Source organism: Cryptomeria japonica, chromosome 10 (assembly GCF_030272615.1).
Source record: "Cryptomeria japonica chromosome 10, Sugi_1.0, whole genome shotgun sequence".
Taxonomy (NCBI): Eukaryota; Viridiplantae; Streptophyta; class Pinopsida; order Cupressales; family Cupressaceae; genus Cryptomeria; species Cryptomeria japonica.
The window spans coordinates 211,503,440-211,523,499 of NC_081414.1; the positions used below are offsets into that span (position 1 = coordinate 211,503,440).

Below are 20,060 nucleotides of genomic sequence, written 5' to 3' on the forward strand. Positions count from 1 at the left end.
CTTGGTCTCGGATTTCTTCAGGACTTCAATCCGAGTGACCAGAGCATAGTACCACGTGCCGAAGTCGTACCTGTCTCTTGTCTGTATGATGCCTGCATCCACTAAGCTCTTCTTTGACATGCCTTGGATAACCTTTAGGTGAGGGAGTATTTCATTCTGAATTTCATCCACTTCTTCCCAATTGCATGATAGATCCTGGATACGATCAATCAACAAAGAAGTTGCCTCATGTGCTGATACTAAGTTTTCTACCAAGGTGTCAGCACGTATCACAGCATCTGAAATCCACTCCTTTTCTTGAGTGTACGATCCCTTCATCTCATCATAGTCCTTCATTGATCCCTGCTGAAGAGGCTGTGGTGGAGTAGCTGGGACTTCATGGTTGAGTGGGTTGGTAAGATGGAGAACATACTTCCTCCACTGCTGGTTCTCTTCCTCCACTTTCTTTCTCTTTTCTTTCTCATGAGCCAGCCTTGTCTTTAGAACATTACAGGAGTCGTCAAAATATTGGACCTCCTGGTTCTGGGTAGGCTTACCCATCTCTATGGTGGTGATCTTGTAGTCATCTGCGGTGACATTGTCCCTAGTCTTCCCTTCTTTGGGCTCTGCTATCTGGACTGTCCTAAATCCGGCACTGTCTCTCTGAATCAGGGAGAACTTCCTGGCTAGCTTGGGCGGTTTAGTTGCGGTGGGCTCATTCACCTTCTCCAGGAATGCTGCGGTAGCCTCCTCGGTTGAGTGGACCTCCTTGGGAACCTTGGCCTTTATTCTTGCTCTTAGCCAATCAGGAATGGTTGATTGTTCTAGAGTATTCCGATCAAACTCATCATCTGCTTCTCCTGGGTTCGCTGGTATGCCATCCAAGAAAATTATAGGGGCTTCATCCTGTCCTCTGTCTGGAGTTCGGAAGACCTTCTCCACCACCTCCTCAGCTGGCTGAGAAAGAACTCTTACTTCGTCATCACTCACATAGATATTTATCTCTTGTTCCGTTCCCCAATTGTACTCTGACCAGGCGCAATGGAAGCAGCACTTAGGATGGAGTGACTTTCGCTGGATTCTCTTCTTTCACCTACAGCCCTTTTCCCTGTGCACTATGTGGAGCTTCCACCCAACTCTTTTCTCTTTCGAGATCCAACACTTTCCGGATTCCGAGCATCACCGGCGGAGGTACAAGGGTGGACGGACAGAGTATCATCCACTCCCATTAATTCATAAGTTAGAACCATACCTTTGGCCTTTAACTGTTTTGTCTTTTCAGATGCCCACCACCTTGAGTATTCAACTACTGACCTCATGAGGTCTGCTAGGTCTGATTTTTCTCCCTCTGTCCAATCTATCAAGACCAAAGGTTCATTCTTCATCTTTTCAAAACCCGGCTGCTGAAGTTCTAGGCTTTCTTCCACCTGATCGGCAACTTTGAACACTTCTGTTGTTCTCACCATACTTAGAGGAATTCTTGACCAGAACCTCTTCCGGATCTCAAAACTATCGGCTGCGTTAGCCCAATAGTCTTCCAGATCTAGTCTGTGCTCAAACGTTGTCCCTTCGATCTTCTTTATCCTCTAGAATAGATCGAAATCTTTTCTTGCCTTGTATTGGTAAAAGGGATACCAGGCCAGTTCTTTCTCAGCGGTAGTTGCAGCTTGTGATGACGGACATGTTTCCAGCCCATTACCAATTGTAAGTGAGGATGTGCCTGCCTTCTTCTGGTTATCCCTTTGAAGCACTATATACTTCTCCAGTTGTCTCACAACCTCGAGCAACACCACTCGGTTGGTAGGGTAAGCTAGAAGCTTGTATGGAGGACCAGAGAATCCCTGAATTCGGAGGTAAGTGAACTTTGGATATTGGATGTACCAGCACTCGAACCGACCAATAAAGTCCATAGACTCTTGAGAGAGCCTCTGGTGCAGTCCACCTTGAAGGGTCCGGGTAATGTGCATCAGGAAGGCATCATTCACCCTTTTGAAATGGAACTTTTCCTCCATATGGAGCTGGGGATAGCAATCATATACCGGGAATTGGTTCTCCTTGTTCCCAACTTCTCCTCTACAAGTGAGACCTCTGTACCTGTAGGTCCTGGCCAAAGAATAGAACAAGTAAGAACTCATGAAGAAAGTCCTGTTTGCCTCCAGATTCCTTAGCTGGTTGTCTAAACTGTCGTTGATCATACAGGCCCAGTCTATCATTTTTACTCCATTGATTATTTTATTAATGAAATAATACATCCAAGGTTCGAATGGAGCTCCCTGAGGATTTCCTATTACTCTATTGAGCAAGACGATCATGTCCCCAATGTCCTCCTTGAAGTATGCTCGTACTAGGCTCCTTCTCTGGAGTTTAGAGGCGCCCTTCCTCCGCTTGTCTAACAAGGAATGATTAACTATGGCATCATATTCTTCCAGGTGATCATGGTACAGACTGTCAGCTTCATCCTTGGTCATATATATTGTGTTGTGGTACTCAAGGATCCTGAAGGCCTCTCTGATGGCCTCATCGCTGACATTTGCCAATACTCTTCCATCAGGTGCAACAATATCCTTACTGATGGGGTTGTAGTGTTTGGCACCTTCAACTACTAGTTCATTGCACTGCATGGTGGGGAGGAAACCGGCAGCGTGCACGATACCACTCTTCATCATCTTCCGCGCAATGGTGGTAGGCACAAGGTTGTCCAGACCAAACATTCGCTTCTTAAACTCCCTCAGATTGATGTGTCCGAGGTTGGTGTCGCTGATGTTCTTCCACTTGGAAGTCATCCTTGACTCGAGAGGAGCATCTTTATCTACTTGGAACTTCATGGTGCTCAGGACCTGCAGATGAATGATAAAAACTTTAAGTTAGAAAAAGTTGAATTTTCACCTCCAGACCCTCAGCCTTGAAGCTGGTTGAAGTCACTATCAAGTGTTTGAAACTTTCGAAAAATTTTATACTTAGCCAAAAAAGTTGAATTTTCACCTCCAGACCCTCAGCCTTGAAGCTGGTTGAAGTCACTATCAAGTGTTAAAACTTTCGAAAAAAAATTATACTTAGCCAAAAAAAAGTTGAATTTTCACCTCCAGACCCTCAGCCTTAAAGCTGGCTGAAGTCACTATCAAGTGTTAAAACTTTCGAAAAAAATTTATACTTAGCCAAAAAAATTGAATTTTGTTTCTCCAAAATCATTCATTAAATTCTAGAAAAATATCCAGAAAATTCACAATTTTTAATTTTACCTCTGACTTGGCTAGGCTTTTCTCCAAAATATTGAGAAAATTCAGAAAAGATGCCTTTCTCCATAAATCTGTAAGCCTTCTGCCCCAAAATATTATCCGACTTCCAGCAATATCTAGAATTTCCTCCAGATGATCTTCAAACTGACATACTTTACTAAGCTCTCCTTAGTAATTTTGAACTTCTTGGTGTAATAATGAATTTAATAACGAAGTATTTGTAGACAAGTTTTAAGAAAAACCCCTAAAATCATCCAACTCATACTTTCCATTTTGATTTAAGTTTGAAGATATTCATTAATCCTCCAATATTCCCTTTCAAAAAAAACTTTCCATTTTGAATTAATATCTTAATAAATTTTTAATATTCCCTCAATATTCTCAAAAAAAAACGTTCCATTTTGGATTTATTTTGAGGCTTTTTTTTTAATTTTATTTAGATATTTCTTCATTTTGAATTTAATTTTGAAATCTCTGTGGATTTTGTGACATCATGTTGACTTTGTTTGACCTTCCATGTGTAGGTTGATTTTCCGAATTTTATTTCTATCTTTTTCAAATTTTGGCGAATTTAGCCAAACTCTCCAGGTATGGCGGACTTTGATGTTGACGACTTCATGGCTTCCTTCACCTTGGCGGACTTTGTAGTAGGCACCTTCCTACCACTTCTTCAACTTTGGGCGGACTTCAACCTTAGCCCCTTCATGGTCTCCTTCTCCCTTGGGCGGACTTCAAGCTCACCTCCTTCGTGACTTCTTCATGGCTGGGCAGACTTTGAGGTTGCCTCTTTATGGTCTCTTCATGGCTGGGCGGACTTTGGAGTAGGCACCTTCCTTGGCGGGCTTTGGCTTGGGACTCTTCATGGTCTTCTTCTTCCTTTACTTAGCATCTTGGGCGGACTTCTAGCAAGGTTTCCCTGTGGACTCTGACCTTAGCACCCATGTGACCTTTATAGACTTGGGCGGACTTCAAGCTCACCCCCTTCATGGCCTCCTAAGGCTTGGGCGGACTTCAACCTTACCTCCTTCATGGCCTCCTAAGGCTTGGGCAGACTTCAAGCTCACCTCCTTCATGGCCTCCTAAGGCTTGGGCGGACTTTAAGCCATGCTCCTCCTTGGTCTCCTAAGGCTTGGGCGGACTTCAACCCTTGCTCCTCCTTGGTCTCCTTTACCTTGGGCGGACTTTAAGCCATGCTCCTCCTTGGTCTCCTAAGGCTTGGGCGGACTTCAACCCTTGCTCCTCCTTGGTGAGCTCCAAACTCATGGCGGACTTTAGACAAGGCGCCCACATGACCTTCATTAGCATGGCGCACTTTAACCTCAGCACCCACATGATCTCTTCATCCTTCGTGATGGGGTTTGAACCTGCAGAAACACTTCAAAACCCTTGCTAGCCAGACTTAGAAGAATTTTTGAAAGAAATTTCAAAATTTCATAGTTTTAATCTAATTTAATCGGATTAACTTGAAATTTGAAATCCGTGCTTAGGTGGATCATCTGAAAAAGCAAAAAGCCTAAAATCTAGGGTTTTTAGCTTTTCAGGTCAAAACTTGGAATTTTCGAATTCCGATCGGAGCTGGTCAATGGTGCAAGTGTAAACCCTAGGTTTGCACCCCGAAAAAGCAAAAAGCCTAAAATCTAGGGATTCAACATTTTTAGGTCAAAACTTGGAATTTTCGAATTCCGGTCGAAGCTGGTCAATAGCGCAAGTGTAAACCCTAGGTTTGCATCCCGAAAAAGCAAAAAGCCTAAAATCTAGGGATTCAGCTTTCTTAGGTCAAAACTTGGAATTTTCGAATTCCAGTCGAAGCTGGTCAGTAGTGCAAGTGTAAACCCTAGGTTTGCATCCCGAAAAAGCAAAAAGCAGACATCCCTAAAAAATAGGAAAAACTTTCTAAAAATAGCCATACCGGGGATCGGGCTAAAAATGCCAAAAACGAAACTTCCTAAAAAATAGGAAAAAGCAAAAAAAAAAAACTTTCTAAAAATAGAAAGTTGTCCAAATTCGTCCAAATCAATTGTGATCTTCGTCCTTCGACCTCTCTAAGCACTCTGGTGGCGTTCACACTTTGGAATCACATAACTTGCAAAAACTAACTTTCAATCGTCAGGGCCTGAAATGCTCTGAATTGGACAAGGCTTGGTGAAACTGCAGCAAAAGGTCATAGGACGCTAACAAAACCCTAGAAAGCAGGAAAATCAGAGGGTCCCCAGTAGCAATGGGGCGATGTGTGGAAAAAGGTCACAACAGTTAATCTGAACCTAATATTGTTCTTAGTTTAACTGTGGGTGTTTTCTCAAGCTGCGCCAGAATTGGGTGTCTAAATGAATATCCATAGTCTGAAAATCCTTTATTTCCTGGAGCTTGCACTATTCCTATAGAGTTGTGAGTTTATCTCTAGATAAGCAGAAACTAGTTTATGTGAAATCTGTCTACCCGCAGCACCAACTGTTACTATCATTGTCCTTAGGATTTCTAAACCCTATCCCTTTTGTTATTTATTTCCCCAGTTTGAGAATCAAGGCATTTCCAAATGCAGGCCAGCTTGTTACAATTCATAAGTCCCCTCATGTTTACCAGCAAAACACATCAACCATTGAGTTATCCTGAGCAATCAAGTCCTATCAGTTGGAACCTTGACGTTGTCCCTTTTTGATTGTTCAGAGCAGAATTAGGGATTCCTTTATCCAAGAGAGAATGGGATCAGCTCAGTATTATATTCTGTGTTGACTGAAAGATTAGCATACTTTTCCAACGTCAACAAACGGGTGTTCCTAAAACCCTTGGGCCTATTTGTGTAGAATGGTTTCCTAGTGCCCTAACAAGTAATTCCCCATCCTCTATAAGGGTAGATAATTAGGAAAGGATTCGGAGCTTAAATATGGTAATTATTGCTTGAATTATGAATACTAATTTTTCCCTGGTTTTAATAATCTGATTTAAGTCATAATAATGTATGATTAGTTAATAGGAAACAGGCTGACACTAAAACAGGAAATTACAGCAAGAAACGAGCTGCACAAACTAGCGATAAAATAGATGTTCAATGCACATGGTCATCCACTTGACAAAGATGTATGTGTGCATGCAAATACAGAGCAAGGTGTAGACCACCAAAAGAACCCACCACAACATGATACAGTTGACGCAACATGTTGTAAACTACCACATCACATGACACACATAAGTTTAGCTCACACAAAACTAAATATCTAGTTTTGGTTCATGCATGATAGTACATGACCAGGGATGTTTCTGTATCAACATGTAACCATATAATTAGTCTTAATTAATTATCACATAATCCATTGATATTAAAAACCATGTGAGTAACCAATCAAATGAGAAAAAGGAAAAAGGAAATATTTTATAAATCAGAACAATGTCACAAGTGGACTGATAATAAAAATAGATAAATCTATCAGTCTCAAACTGCTTTTATCTGTCCAATATATAAGCTATGGCATCAGAAAGGGCTTTGCTAAATAGAATAAATCGTTGTGGGTATCAAACTCATCTCAAACAATTTTTAAAAGACCAATATTTTTTTATATTGAATAATAATATAAAACAAACATTCAAAAAAAGTATAACTGATCATATAAAACCACAAGTTCAGTAACATCAATTTTCATACATTTAAATTACGTAGTTGCAACAACAGCAGTGACAAACTAAACTGGGAAAAAGGGTCACAATGCCTCATAAAAACGTTTTTAATTAAAAAAAAAAAAAAAAAGGACAAGACAGCTTTGAAATATATTGATAATATAAATTCAAACATGCACTTAAATCCATCTTCAGTGATAGTAATGATAATCTAACCTGTCTGATGTCAGAATAACAGTTTGATTACAAGCACTCTGAAAAAAAATTAAAAATCCCACAAAAAACAACATGAAGTGCTTGTGTGTATGATGTGAACAAGGAATTGATTTTCATAGATCAAAGCTAAAATACGCTTTGCACCATTTTAGTCTAATAGACGAAAGTGAGAGATAGGAACCATGGTGTCACTTTCTAACCTATGGTAACAGCACTGAGTTGAAAGAAGGCTATGCAGAATGCACCCATTTAAAATATTTTTATAAAAAGCAGCCAAAGGTTCATTAACATGGACACTTTTAAATATCTAAAACCTAAGAGCTAAAGGACATCCTGGATTGAGAGAAAAGCTTAGGGAAACCTGTGCTGACATATGCCCATCCTGAAACTAAAATTTCACCAATACTTGCAAAGGAAGCTTTGACATAATAGGTTACTAAATACTTTTGTTTTTTATGTATTGCTGAAGCTCAAATTCTAAATTCTTTGATACACTTCCTTTAACATCATCCCTCTAAACCAACTATAGACAAAAGCTAACAGAAAGGGTCTGCTGGACTTAGAGAAGAGCTTAGGAAAACCTATGCTCTCACATACGCTCATTCTGAAATTAGAATTTCACCAATACTTGCAAAGGAAGCTTTAACATAATAGGGTACTAAATGTAATGTACCCAACCATATGGTAAGTACCCGAGGGAAATACCTAAGGGCAAAGTACCCGAGGGAAGTACCCGAGGGCAAAGTACCTGAGGGAAGCACCCAAGGGAAATACCCGAGGGAAAAGCACCCAAGGGAAGTACCCGAGGGAAATACCCGAGGGCAAAGTACCCGAGGCAAGTACCCGAGGGAAGCACTCGAGGGCAAAGTACCTTCAGCACCTTCTGCCCTGAATCAGCGGTACTCGGCACCCTTCGGCTCCGGATGCAAAGTTCCACTCGTACAAAAAAGTAGGCCACACACTTCCAAACACTCCGTACGACAATGTTACTTCCATTGAAGGATCCAATCGTAGATAATTCCTCCGCCGATTAGATTATTACAAATACGGTAATGAATTATCAACACAGAGTATACACCAACAACATTGAATGGCCAAGAACTAGATATTTGTAATTATATTTCCACATGACAGAGATAGATCCGACAATGAAGTACAAGTAAAATATCAGAAATGATATCTCCAACGGCAGACTAGGGTGGCTCTAACCACTGAAACTACAATTATAGAATAGGGAGGATCTTGCACCTCCGAAACTGCAACAGAACAGAACTCCAACCGGAATTCGCAAATACAAAGAAAACATCAAATTCACCATGCCTACAACTATGCCAAACTCGGCCTTATAAATGGGCTCCGGAAAGTTTCCTGAAGGGTTACAAGCAGGCTGACAATAGTTTATTATTTTATTAATTTGGGCCCCTTTATTTAATAATTAAATTAATTAATTAAATAAATCCTTCTGATATTATTTAAAAATTAGGACCACTTAATTAATTAACTTAATTAAGTCACTTTATTAAAATTGGAGACATTACACTAAATATTCCTGCTTTTATGTATTGTTCAAGCTCAAAATGTAAATTATTTGATAGACTTGCTTCACCATCATCCCTCTAACCTACCACAATATCAATCTATTTTTTTCAAGTTCACTAAATGTCTCCCAAGTTTATTCTCTCAATTTTTATTTTGCTGGACTTATTTTGGATTGCTGAGAACTATAAAACTAGTATACCTATATTCTATAAAAAATATACATAAAATAATGTCGAGAGATATCACATTATTGTCTTACATGTTTATTAGTTGTCAAGAAGGACATGGAGCTGAATAATGCTGCACTCTTTCACTCTCAGTAAAGATGTAACAGTTTCATATACTTAGAGACAAGTGGCAGTGATTCAATTTTATTCAGAGTAATAAAATAATACTTATAGAGAAACTAAAACATGCATGCATTTACCTGTCATCTACATGTCAAAACTTATTCAAAATCAATTTTTTGTTTACGGATATTTGTATGTCATTGTAGATGCCTCTTGGCATAATAATAAAATAATACTTATAGAGAAACTGAAACATGCATGCATTTACCTGTCATCTACATGTCAAATTTATTCAAATCATTTTTTTGTTTACGGATAATTGTATGTCATTGTAGATGCCTCTCGGCATAATAATATAGTAATATACCTATCTTGCAAATTGGGGAATTGTTCAAAATTACCATTCTTTTATTTTATTAAAACCTTGATGGAATGAAAAAGGATTCACAATACCAAACAACTCTTAGGAAAGAAACAGAATTTGTTAGATATTGTTGCTTGTCAATTTAAAAACAATCTCGTTAGGAAAGCTGATTTGCACTACTTGGAAGTTTGTTAATCTTCCAATAAGGCACATCCAATGACAGTGTCCAAATAGCCAAAATACCCAAAAGACGCAAATGACTAGAAAATTTTATTAGTCTTGCTCTTTTCAAATTGGATCTTAGTTGCACAAAATGGGAAATATAAGCAACGACCAATTAACGTTTTTACTCTTGGTAACTAAGGATTGTTTGAGGTTAACATTGGCTTAATACTGATAAGACTTGATGGTTTTTAATTGTGAGTCAAACAAAATTTTATTACTAAATTTTAGTAAATTGCAACACAGTAAATTTGTCTCTTTTGATTCTCTCACTGCTAGAAAGATGGAATTTACATAATAAATCATATACTACATAGCTAACCCATAGATATTAAAAACTTATAGCACTCATGATTAAAACTTGTATCTATTCTAAGACCAAAACCCCCTAGAGTCCATTACCTATAAATATATTGAAACAAAGCCTGGAAGTGCTTGTGAATATGTATCTATCGATTCTCTAGTTGCTAGAAAGATGGAATTTGCATTGCGACTCATTTACTACATAACCAACTCATAAATATTAATAATTTGAAAGCACTCGTTAATAAAGCTTGTATCTATTCTACGATGAAAACTCCCAAGTGTCCATGAATTGTAAACAAATTGAAAGATAGCCTGAAAGGAAGTGTAAATCTCACTTAGGAGAAACAAACAATCAGAAGTCATAGCCTCTTACCTTCAAATAGCAGCTCCATAGGGCCCTAGCCTTAACCTTCTGAAACTGCACAATGCTCCAACAACATATGGCCACATGCTTCCCCCTGCACTTTATGGAAGCGTTAATTATCACAAATGCCTCCACATAAGCTACATTTGCTCATTACATCCAGCAGCACAATTAACACAATTTATCAAAGCTCTAGAATATTCGATGGAAGAAAAAGAGGGCGGTCTTCGTTAATTGGAAATTGTAAAAACTTTGTGTACAAAAAAAAAAAATGGTTTAGTTTCTAAATGCACCATTTGTCAAAGATCATGCTAAACAGAGAGTAGTAATAAAATAAAATAAAAAAGAATGGATCACACCAGTTAAGCAGTAAGTCTATGTATGACCCAGTTCACAATTACAGACTTCGGTGAAATTTGATGTTCCATGTCGATTGCAATCTGCAAAGCAAGTTCCTAAACAAAAAAACCCTCTATGAGGACTTCACAGTTATATAGATAATAGCAATGATATCTAATACACAGAAACTTGCATGGTGACCACCTCACATCAAGCAACAAAGCAACTTACTTGCATGAGTCATTCCCAATAAATCCTTATAAAGCAAAGACATTTTCCATCAATGATCTGCCCATTATAATTAAATGAATAAGGGCACTGACCATGGAACGTCAAAGAATTATCCCAAAATATTCATTATAGGCAAGGCATTAAAACTCCCCTGCTATAGAAATTCAAAAAATCAAAAAGGGCAGTAAACATGAGAAATTCCATTTGATAGGCTAAAGATGTACCATATCAAGCAAAGGCTCTTCTCTCACTGAGGGATTTACCATATCAAGCAAAGGCTCTTCTCTCATTGAGGGATGTACCATATCAAGCAAAGGCTCTTCTCTGATTGAGGTTTGCAATAGCAGTTAAGAAGACTACATTCATAAAAAACAAATCTTACAAACATAAGAAATCTCATTTAATAGGCTAAAGATGCTTTATACCAGGCAAAAGCTCTTTTGTAATTGAGATTTGCAATAGGAGTTAAGAAGACTACACTCATAACAAACAAATCTTACAGTAAAAATATATCATCCTACAGTTTACAATGTTATATATCAAAAGTCAAATCATTAAAATCAATAGAGACTAAAAGTAGTATTCCACGATCCAAATAAGAGCACCTACATCAGCAACCAGAAAGGCTGAGAGAGCTTAAGTCCCAGTAGAAAGCCTTAAGACCTGCAATTGTCATCTTACTCACATATTGTCAATGCCCAATCAAATTGTCTTCATCACCAACAGATAGTCAAAAAGAAAACAAACAAAACTCACAAATTTGCCAAATTGATACTTTTTCCAATCAATTAATTCACGAAAACTTCATCATGGTTTGTAAGAATTTCTATACTCTATCTTTATACAAATAAATCCATTACTGAGCAAGGCCTAAAAGTCCACCAAATTGTATGTGACTACAAGCTACATCCAACATGAACTTACAAAAGATGTCACCATAGTGAAAATAAAAAATTCTGGAGAAGAAAATTAGTTAAGAATTGTTTGATTCATCAAAAATTATGTGAAAATAAACAACTATTATACCTACCAAAAGTGAGTATTGTCAATGTCTTGAGGATATACTTTGGCCTAAACAGGGTGGCAATCTTCTCAAGCATTTCATAATCAATAAATCATGTAACCAAAAAGAAATCAAAAGCAATAACAAATCAATATTAGAAAAATCTCGATGAATATTCCTAAATTATGAAACATAAATGCATTTATTAATATTATCTTAAAAAAAACATAGTTGTAGCTTCATACACACAATATGGCATGAATTCAAAATAAATAGATGTAGCAGATACTCATCCATTTACAGTCATGAATCCATGAGATACATGCCATCAACGTGGCAGGTCCAACCCCTGAGAGTTATGCAACAATTAAAGAATAGTCTTCAGTTATACACGTCAAAATCATCATAAATGAAAAATGCTTCAACAATAGGCTAAATTCAATTTTTTTAGGATACAATTATATCATTATTCAATTGTGTGTACAGACCAAAGTTCCCAGACTCGGACTCGGCTCGTGACTCGGCTCGGACTCGGCAATGACTCAGCAACGACTCGGCAAAATAAGAAAACCCTTGAAATTTAGAGACTTTTAACGATTTAAAACTTGTTTCATACACCCATTATTGAATTAAGCTTAAAGACACTATAACATCATCAAATAGAAGCTAATTTGATCACATACATAAACATACATCCATCACATGCGTAGAAATGTAAATTGTAGCTGAAGGAATTAGAAAACATAGATATATAGAGTTATAAATGTTGTCCAATGAATATAAAATCCATGACTTCAAATGTTCCCAAACATATATCTAACTGTAAAGTGTAAACAAAAACAACTCTATGGCTCAGGCTCTGGCTCAAGCCTCATCTAAGGTAGGTCCTGGATGACTGAGTAGCCACAGTCTCTGCCTGTGATGTGCCAGTCTGAGTAGCCATAGGTGTTGTGCCTGATCGTGCTCTATCCTCCTCCTCTGCCATAGCCACAGCCTTAGCCTCTCTGTCTGCCTGGTCAACCCACTCAAGGTCCTCATTAGTGAAGACTGGATCAGTGGACTCAGTGAGCCAATCGGACTCGGGGTCGACTTCCTCTAGAGTGATCCAAAAGAGGAGTCAATGTCCAAAATCTGTTTGGTCCTGAGACGGAGGTTGTAATGAACAAAGACTAGATCATTCAACCTCTCCACAGACAATCTATTTCGCCTCTTTGAGTGGATGTGCTCGAACATGCTCCAGTTGCGCTCACATCCAAAAGCGTTGCATGGCTATCTCAATTTGCGAATGGCAATTTTTTGAAGGTTTGGGGTTGAAGGCCCAAACATTTGCCACCATCTATCTGAGATAAGGAAAAGCAAAAAACATTAGTCTCATTTCCAACTTTAAAGGTAGATTATAAAATGAAAAATTAAAATGCATAAGTCATAAACTTTAGAATTTTCTACCTGGCTGCAATTTTGTCCGACCCTCTTTGCACAATTGGCTGGCAAAGATCGCCCCTACTGCATTATTAAATGCATCCATCTCGAGCAATGTAGTTGTGGTATCAGTGCCCATCTGTTGTACTACTGAATATAGCCCGCTAAGAACCTCCTCATCCGCTTTGAAATCAGCACGGAAACGAAATGATGGATTGAGGTAATAAGTTGTTGCATGGATGGGCCTATGAAGTTGGTTATGCCATCTTCTATCAATTATGTCCCAAATGGGCCTATACTTATCCTCAACTCCAGCATATATAGATCTAATGGCCTCCTTGGCCCTATCCATGCCCTCATATATGTAGCCCATAGTGGGCTTCTCCCCATCAACAACTCATAGGAGAACTACAAGTGTGCATGAAAATAAGAAAAATTGCAAAGTTGCACAATGCAAACAAAACAAAAATATGCATATAAATTTATAAAATTACCTACACGATCTCTGCACAAGGGGTCCAAAAACCTGGCTCATCAAAAATGCAATCTGCTACATCCATCCCTGCAGTGGTCGTAGCATAGGATGAGGAAGTCCACTCCTCACCAACAAACATGCGCCTCAAAGATGCCTTTGATTTTAACAAGGATTTCAATGTGAGGAAATTTGAGGCAAATCTCGTTATACCAGGACGAGCCAACTCCCTTTCCCCCGTGTATTGCCTCATAATGCTAAGGACCAATGCATGATTGTAAATAAATTTGCATACATCCTCCAGCATGAGGTCAAGGCAATGGGCCGCACATGTAGACCAAAAGATTTTTGGGTGCCTCTCCATCAAAAGTTTTCCTGCAACAATTTTAAATTAGTTAAAGAATTAGATGTGATAATTATCAAGAAATTTTACCATTAATATTTAAAATTTAAAAACTTAAAAGTTTAAAGCTTAAAACTTAAAAGAAAAATTTTTAAGTTTACCTGCAGCAACATAACTTGTTGCATTATCCATCACCACTTTCACCACATTTTCTTCCCCCACCTCATCTATAACTTCCTCAATAGCCTCACATAAGTATGCCGCATGTTCGACATGTGAGGAAGAATCGATGGACTTCAAAAACATGGTGGATCCTAGAAATAAAGCAAATTAATTATGAATAAATTAGAATGTAAATTATTCAATTTCAATCACAATGCATATAGAGAAGTAAAATGATCAATCACCTCTATTGGAAACAAGAAAATTTAGGAGTGTTCTATTCCTCCTATCAGTCCAACCATATGTCATGATGGTGCAACCCTTGTGGCTCCAAGATTGGCGGTGCTTCAACTTTCATATCTTCCACCATTTCCAACAAGAGAGTGTCACTCAACTCAGTATCACTAGGGGCTTTAAACCCCGCCCCACAAATGGTTACTGCATCAATCATGCCTTGCCAATAAGGAGACCTGTCACAAATTGAAATAGATTAAATAAGAAAAGTTCAATTTCAATTTCAATTTTCAACTTCAAACTATAAAATTTTAAATTTTAATTTAAAACAATCAAATAAAAAAGTACCTGGCTGCAATAAATGGAATGTTGCAGAAGTACCAAAACTTGCAAATTGTTTTTCTTCCTGCATCATGTACCTCCTTGTTCCAAGACATGCTCTCAAGCGAGGGTTGTGCGCCAAGAGTAGTGCGTGGTACAAAAAAATTGTCTATCTTGGATTTTTGCACTCTAAGACCAAAAGTGTGACTAGTAGGAGCAGAAATAGAAGTACTACCATTGGCAGAAGCACTAGGACGAAAGGGAGGCATAGAAGAACCCTCTCCAACACAACCTATGGATGCAGCTGTGGATGCGGATGCGGATGTGGGTGGAGGGGAACCAATATGACATAACTCCTCTCTTTGTCTTTTTTTTTTTTGCTTATGTATTTCAAAATTTTCTAATTGGACGTAACAAAAACGGACTGCTTCGGGGGGTGCCTTGTTACAAGGCTCAGTATCATGACCACGTATGCCAGCAATATGATATTTCAATCTATTTATCCCCCCATGGTTAATTTCCTTACAAAAACTACACTTGGTTTGATTTCTTTGTCTACCAGGGAATTCTTCAGTGTATTTCCATGCCTCATCTTTTTGACCATGTTTCCTAGGCTTAGGTTGTGGAGGATTAGGATGAACCATTAGGAAAAAAAATTGTTTTCAAAATGTGAGGGCTACTGCAATAAGACAATTTTACAAATCACCATTTGAGCATTGTGTTTGACAAAGTTTTAAATTTTAAATTTTAAACTAATTAACAAAAATCAGCAAAGACTAATTTGTGCATTGTGTTTTTTCTTGAAAATTTTCAAATTTCAAAGAAAGAAATTAAGAATTGAGAAAAATCAGCAAACCCTAGATTTTTTTAAGAAAAAATTGTAAATACATATATACAATTTTTTCAAAAAAAAAATCTAGGGTTTGCTATGCTATTGTTCTATTTATCTCATTGTGATTGATCATTGAAGTATGCAATATAGATTTGGAAAGTTGAACTTCAAAAAAAAATAACAAAACAAAAAACCCATAAATATAGAAAAAAAAACCAACGTAATCAATAAAAATTAACACTTACCTCTTTCAAATTTGTTGAGAAGTGTTTGAAATGAGCTTCTATGGACTCCTTGATGCTCTCAATGCAACTGTAGTGCTGCCCCAATGTGATTTGTGCAAGTTTTTCACCTCTTCCTCTCAGCTGGTTGCAAAACTATGGCTTCCTATTTTTCTCTCTTCCTCTCTTTTTTCCTCTCTTCCACTCATAAAAGTGAATGCCAATCCCTTTTAGGGTTAAAAAAAAACATATAAAAATGTTATGTTTTTTTAAGTTTTTGTGACTGCACGTTTTCACTTGACGCGGTAGGGTCACGAGCCTCAGACTCAGCGAGTCAGGGTGTGACTCGCTGACTCGACGAGTCAAGCGAGTCACACTCCCTGACCCATCCGAGCCCGAGTCAGGGTCACCGTGACCCGATGGGGGTCACTTGGCCCGCTGACTTGCATGACTCGCCGCGAGTCACGGAACATTGGTACAGAGAGATGTGTATATAGCAAAATTAACTAGAGAGCTATATAATGGCCAATTTACTAAATAATAAACCCTATGAATCTGTTTTCCTAGACAATTTTTGTGCACTTGTTTAATGACTACTTCTTGTAGGTTTGTGCAATTGATTCAGTTTCTTAATTTGAATAAAAATTCAAAGATGGGCCTCAATTTAGGAAAACTAAATTGGGAAAAAGGAGACCATTAAGAAAATAAAGGTGTAGTAGAAGTTGAATACTATCAGTCTCGTCCGCAACAATATTCCTTCATTAATCCATCAGATAGATCCCCTCCATGTGCTAGAACAACCCCTAAATGTTAGGAAATAGATCAAGGAATAGTCTTCAGTTCATGTCAAAATCATCAAAAATGAAAACACCATCAACAATAGGCCAAACAACGACAATTTAACCCCTTGGCCCACAAGTACCAACTCAATGGGTGGACTTATTAATTGAGGAGGCCCATACTCCTGCACCTCCCTATCATCTTCCCTTGCAATTTCTCATTATAATTGCCTTACAAAAATCAAATGCATAATTACTTAAATAAATAAATATGTCATTAAATTCTCAAACTAACAAACATAGGATTCAACATATAGCATACCAATTGCTTCAAGAATATAATATTTTTCTGCTATATCATACAGTCATATAGTTTTAGATTATTACTGCTTAATAATCCAATTACTTGTTGTCTTTCAAATTCAGATCAGATCTCACTTGCTTAATTGATCTCTTAACTTCTTGCACCCTTTTTTGCAGATCAGAACTGTCTTATATTTTAGATAAAAAATTGCAGTAATTAATTGTTCTAATTCAAAGCTAGAAAAATTATGTCGGTGTCTAAATTTCTATACTTGTTTAACTAGTTGATCTTCTTATCTGCTATTTCTGCTTTTTATTCAATCATCTCATTCTTCACCATCCTTTTTACCCAATGGAAATCCTCCTTTTATATCTTCATTTGCAAGTGGCCATGACCGTTTAGTTTGGCGAGATACAATCCTACAGGGAATTGCTGTCCCCTTTCAAGTTTGATGTAATCATTACTTAATTGCCAACTAAGATTAAATTAAGGTAGCCGACTAGCATTTACAAAAAGGCTGGCCAACTAGTTTTTTTATTTAATGACCTGATCAATATTTAGGAGTCTACGATGCAGGGAAAGATCTTATATTCCTTCTTTGTTATTTAGGTACCTTCTTATGATGGCGTGTGACACATACACTATTGGGGGATATGACACTCCGCCCTTCCCAAGATTGCTCGTCCTCCAGCAATGATCATGGAGAGAGTGTTTGGGATGATCTTTAATTAGAAATGGCTTGGTCTTCGCAACCTCTATCTTTGTGTTTTATAAAAATCTATCATCAATTCACTTCCGCTGCACTACTCTGATATTATTTCAAGTTGCAAATTTGATCCAAATATGTTTTTGCCCATTACTAACAACATAACCAAGGCATTGGAAATTGGCAAAGCTTGTTATCCTAAAACAAGTTTTATCTCATCCTTACGAGGCAAAAATCAATTGCCCCCTTTGCATCTACAAGGAATAATACTATTCTGGAACAAAAACATTGTTTAAGAGCAAATAAATCCTTTGTCCATAGATGTGTTTCAGTTTCTTTATTGATGATTGACCATACCATACATAAAATAGCTATATTATGTATATAAGGTAAGAGCGTACCCAAGGGTGAAATGATCATGGAGACCTAGTGATGTTAGGAATTTGTTCATTGATTTCATTGTTTGTATAATAGTCATACCTTAACACAAATGTTCGAGAGAGGGTAAAATGTTATGAGTTTGCCTGTATAATATTTGTGAAGAAGCTTTAATTTCTAGAAAGTAATCAGCAAACGAGATGTTGTAAGGTTAATATAAATGACAATGTAGTTACCAATTACGGGTGAGTAGATGAAACAATCAAATAATGGATTGCATGATTGGCAAAGGAGTAAGGCGTGGTGTTTATTAATTCTTGGATGATGTTGAATTTTAGCTTTAATTGGTGCATCAGTATAACGAATGGCATTGTTGAGTGGTTTATTGCATTAGCATTTATAATCAGAGTCATCAAACCTTTCTAATTATCAACACTTTGTTTCTTCTATAGTTACAATTTTGTCAATGTCAACACGTTCCTTTAGTGATGGGAGAGTTTTTAGTGATAGGATTTTAACTAGTCCATAAATGTATGTGTACCATTGTATGCAGCATATCTATATATATATATATAGGAATTAGGGTTTTACCAAGTAAATCCACTAAATAACCCAATTAACACAATTACATTGAAAGAGGGTTGAACCTAGTAGATCTAGCCTCAATCTAAATGAAGAAAGGGTTGTGATTCTAATTGAATTCAACTAGTTATTAATGGTTATCCTCTTTCTTAGTTGAATTTGGAATGTAGTTATAAAATTAGGGCAAAATGAGAGACATTTGAGGTAACTTGACAATACAGAATGCTACAGATGTCCCATGGAGCCCACTGATTAGGATCTGGGTAAAAAAATAGATTCGAAACCTCTTCGTAAAAGTTTGCCCTGATTTTTCGGGACCCAAGTGGCACAGATCCACCCCGGTTCTTCGAATCTTCCACCGTTGAAAGCTGAACCTGTTCGTCACTACTGGATTTCCTAAGTACAGCTCCTACACCTATTTCTTGCGCATAGAAAGAGGGAAAAATGTTGTGGATAGGGGTTTTCCTAAGTCAAACGCCGAGTTACGAATTAACCTATAATGTCCCCATTTCCTAGGTCAATATCTTTCGTAGAGGTAAGCCTATTAGCAAGGTTCCTATAGGCTAATGCAATGGATAGGGGACCCATTCCGAGGGAGCAAATGACTTTGGGAAGGCATATGAGTCGTTTCTGGAGCTTTGAGCTAGTTTCATATTTTTTACGAAGGGCTCCTATTTTTTGGGAGTGACTGTTAGTTCACCCGGAGCTTGGGGAAAGCATGGCAATAGACTTTGGGAGCATCCTCAGTTGTTCGGGGATTGTCTCCTTAATTTTAAAGAGGTTCCTACTTTTTAGGAGCAGATTGGTAGTCACTTGTGGACCCACCAGGATGTCAGGAAGATTGGCAGGGAGCTAGTGGAGCGTTTATAGTTGATGAAAAGTAGTCTCCTACTTTTTAGGAGAATCCCCAATTTTTAGGGGGAGACAGACAGTTCGACATCCACACCTAGACATCAATCGGGTATCAGTTGCGACAACAGCTCTGAATTGAAGGTGATTGGAGGATGGCCTTGGAATAATAATAAACTATTAAAGTATTAGCTTTAATATTTTAATTAATTGAATAAGTGTTATTTAATAATAATATTACTTTATATTATTGGAATAAAGTAATTTAAATAAAGTGTCCAAGGGGGACCACCTAGTGGCATGACCCCTAGGACCCTTGATAATTTGTTTTTAAAACAACTTAATATTAAAGAAAGGAAGACATTTTAATAAATTAAAAGGGAAGCTTCGTGATGAATTTCGGCATTCATAAAAACATTTTTCAGCTTTAGCATTACTGGTTTTGGAGCTCTGGGCTAGGGTTTCAGTTTTTTAATTGTGGAGACGAAATCCTCTGCAATTTTGAGGTGCCTACAGGTGTGAGAGACCACCCAAGAGCTTTCTTAGAGTACAGGGTTTACTTGAGCAACCATTTTTCAATATATGGAGAGAATTTGCAGCAGATCTAAGCATTTCAAGGGCAGATCAGAGAATTATAATTGCAGATTCGGGGTAAGACTGACCACAATCCCGTAGTACCAACTACTTGCTGGCCATACCCTCATTGCAGCCACGTGTGGGGGTTATTTGCTCTTTGAAAGGGTTCTTGGTGCTGATGCAG

General features: G+C 37.7%; 1 protein-coding gene and 1 long non-coding RNA gene across 7 annotated transcripts in view; both read right to left on the reverse strand.

Moving 5' to 3' along the window:
• LOC131037661 (uncharacterized) overlaps positions 1-20,060 on the reverse strand; it is a 114,836-nt gene that overhangs the window by 64,495 nt on the left and 30,281 nt on the right. For 5 of the 6 annotated variants that reach the window (XR_009359280.1, XR_009359279.1, XR_009359281.1 and 2 more), the window contains one exon: positions 10,135-10,219. This is a non-coding gene — a long non-coding RNA (uncharacterized LOC131037661). Of the gene's footprint in view, positions 1-10,134; positions 10,220-11,224; positions 11,359-20,060 lie in introns of those variants that run through there. The other variant, XR_009359283.1, reaches the window with a different exon arrangement.
• LOC131037660 (uncharacterized) lies at positions 12,509-14,229 on the reverse strand. The gene is made up of 3 exons (XM_057969841.2): positions 14,094-14,229; positions 13,145-13,964; positions 12,509-13,038 (listed from the first exon to the last, which is right to left on the reverse strand). The coding sequence occupies exons 2-3, from the start codon at positions 13,488-13,490 to the stop codon at positions 12,968-12,970; spliced, it is 417 nt and encodes a 138-aa protein (XP_057825824.2). The 5' UTR covers positions 13,491-13,964; positions 14,094-14,229; the 3' UTR covers positions 12,509-12,967.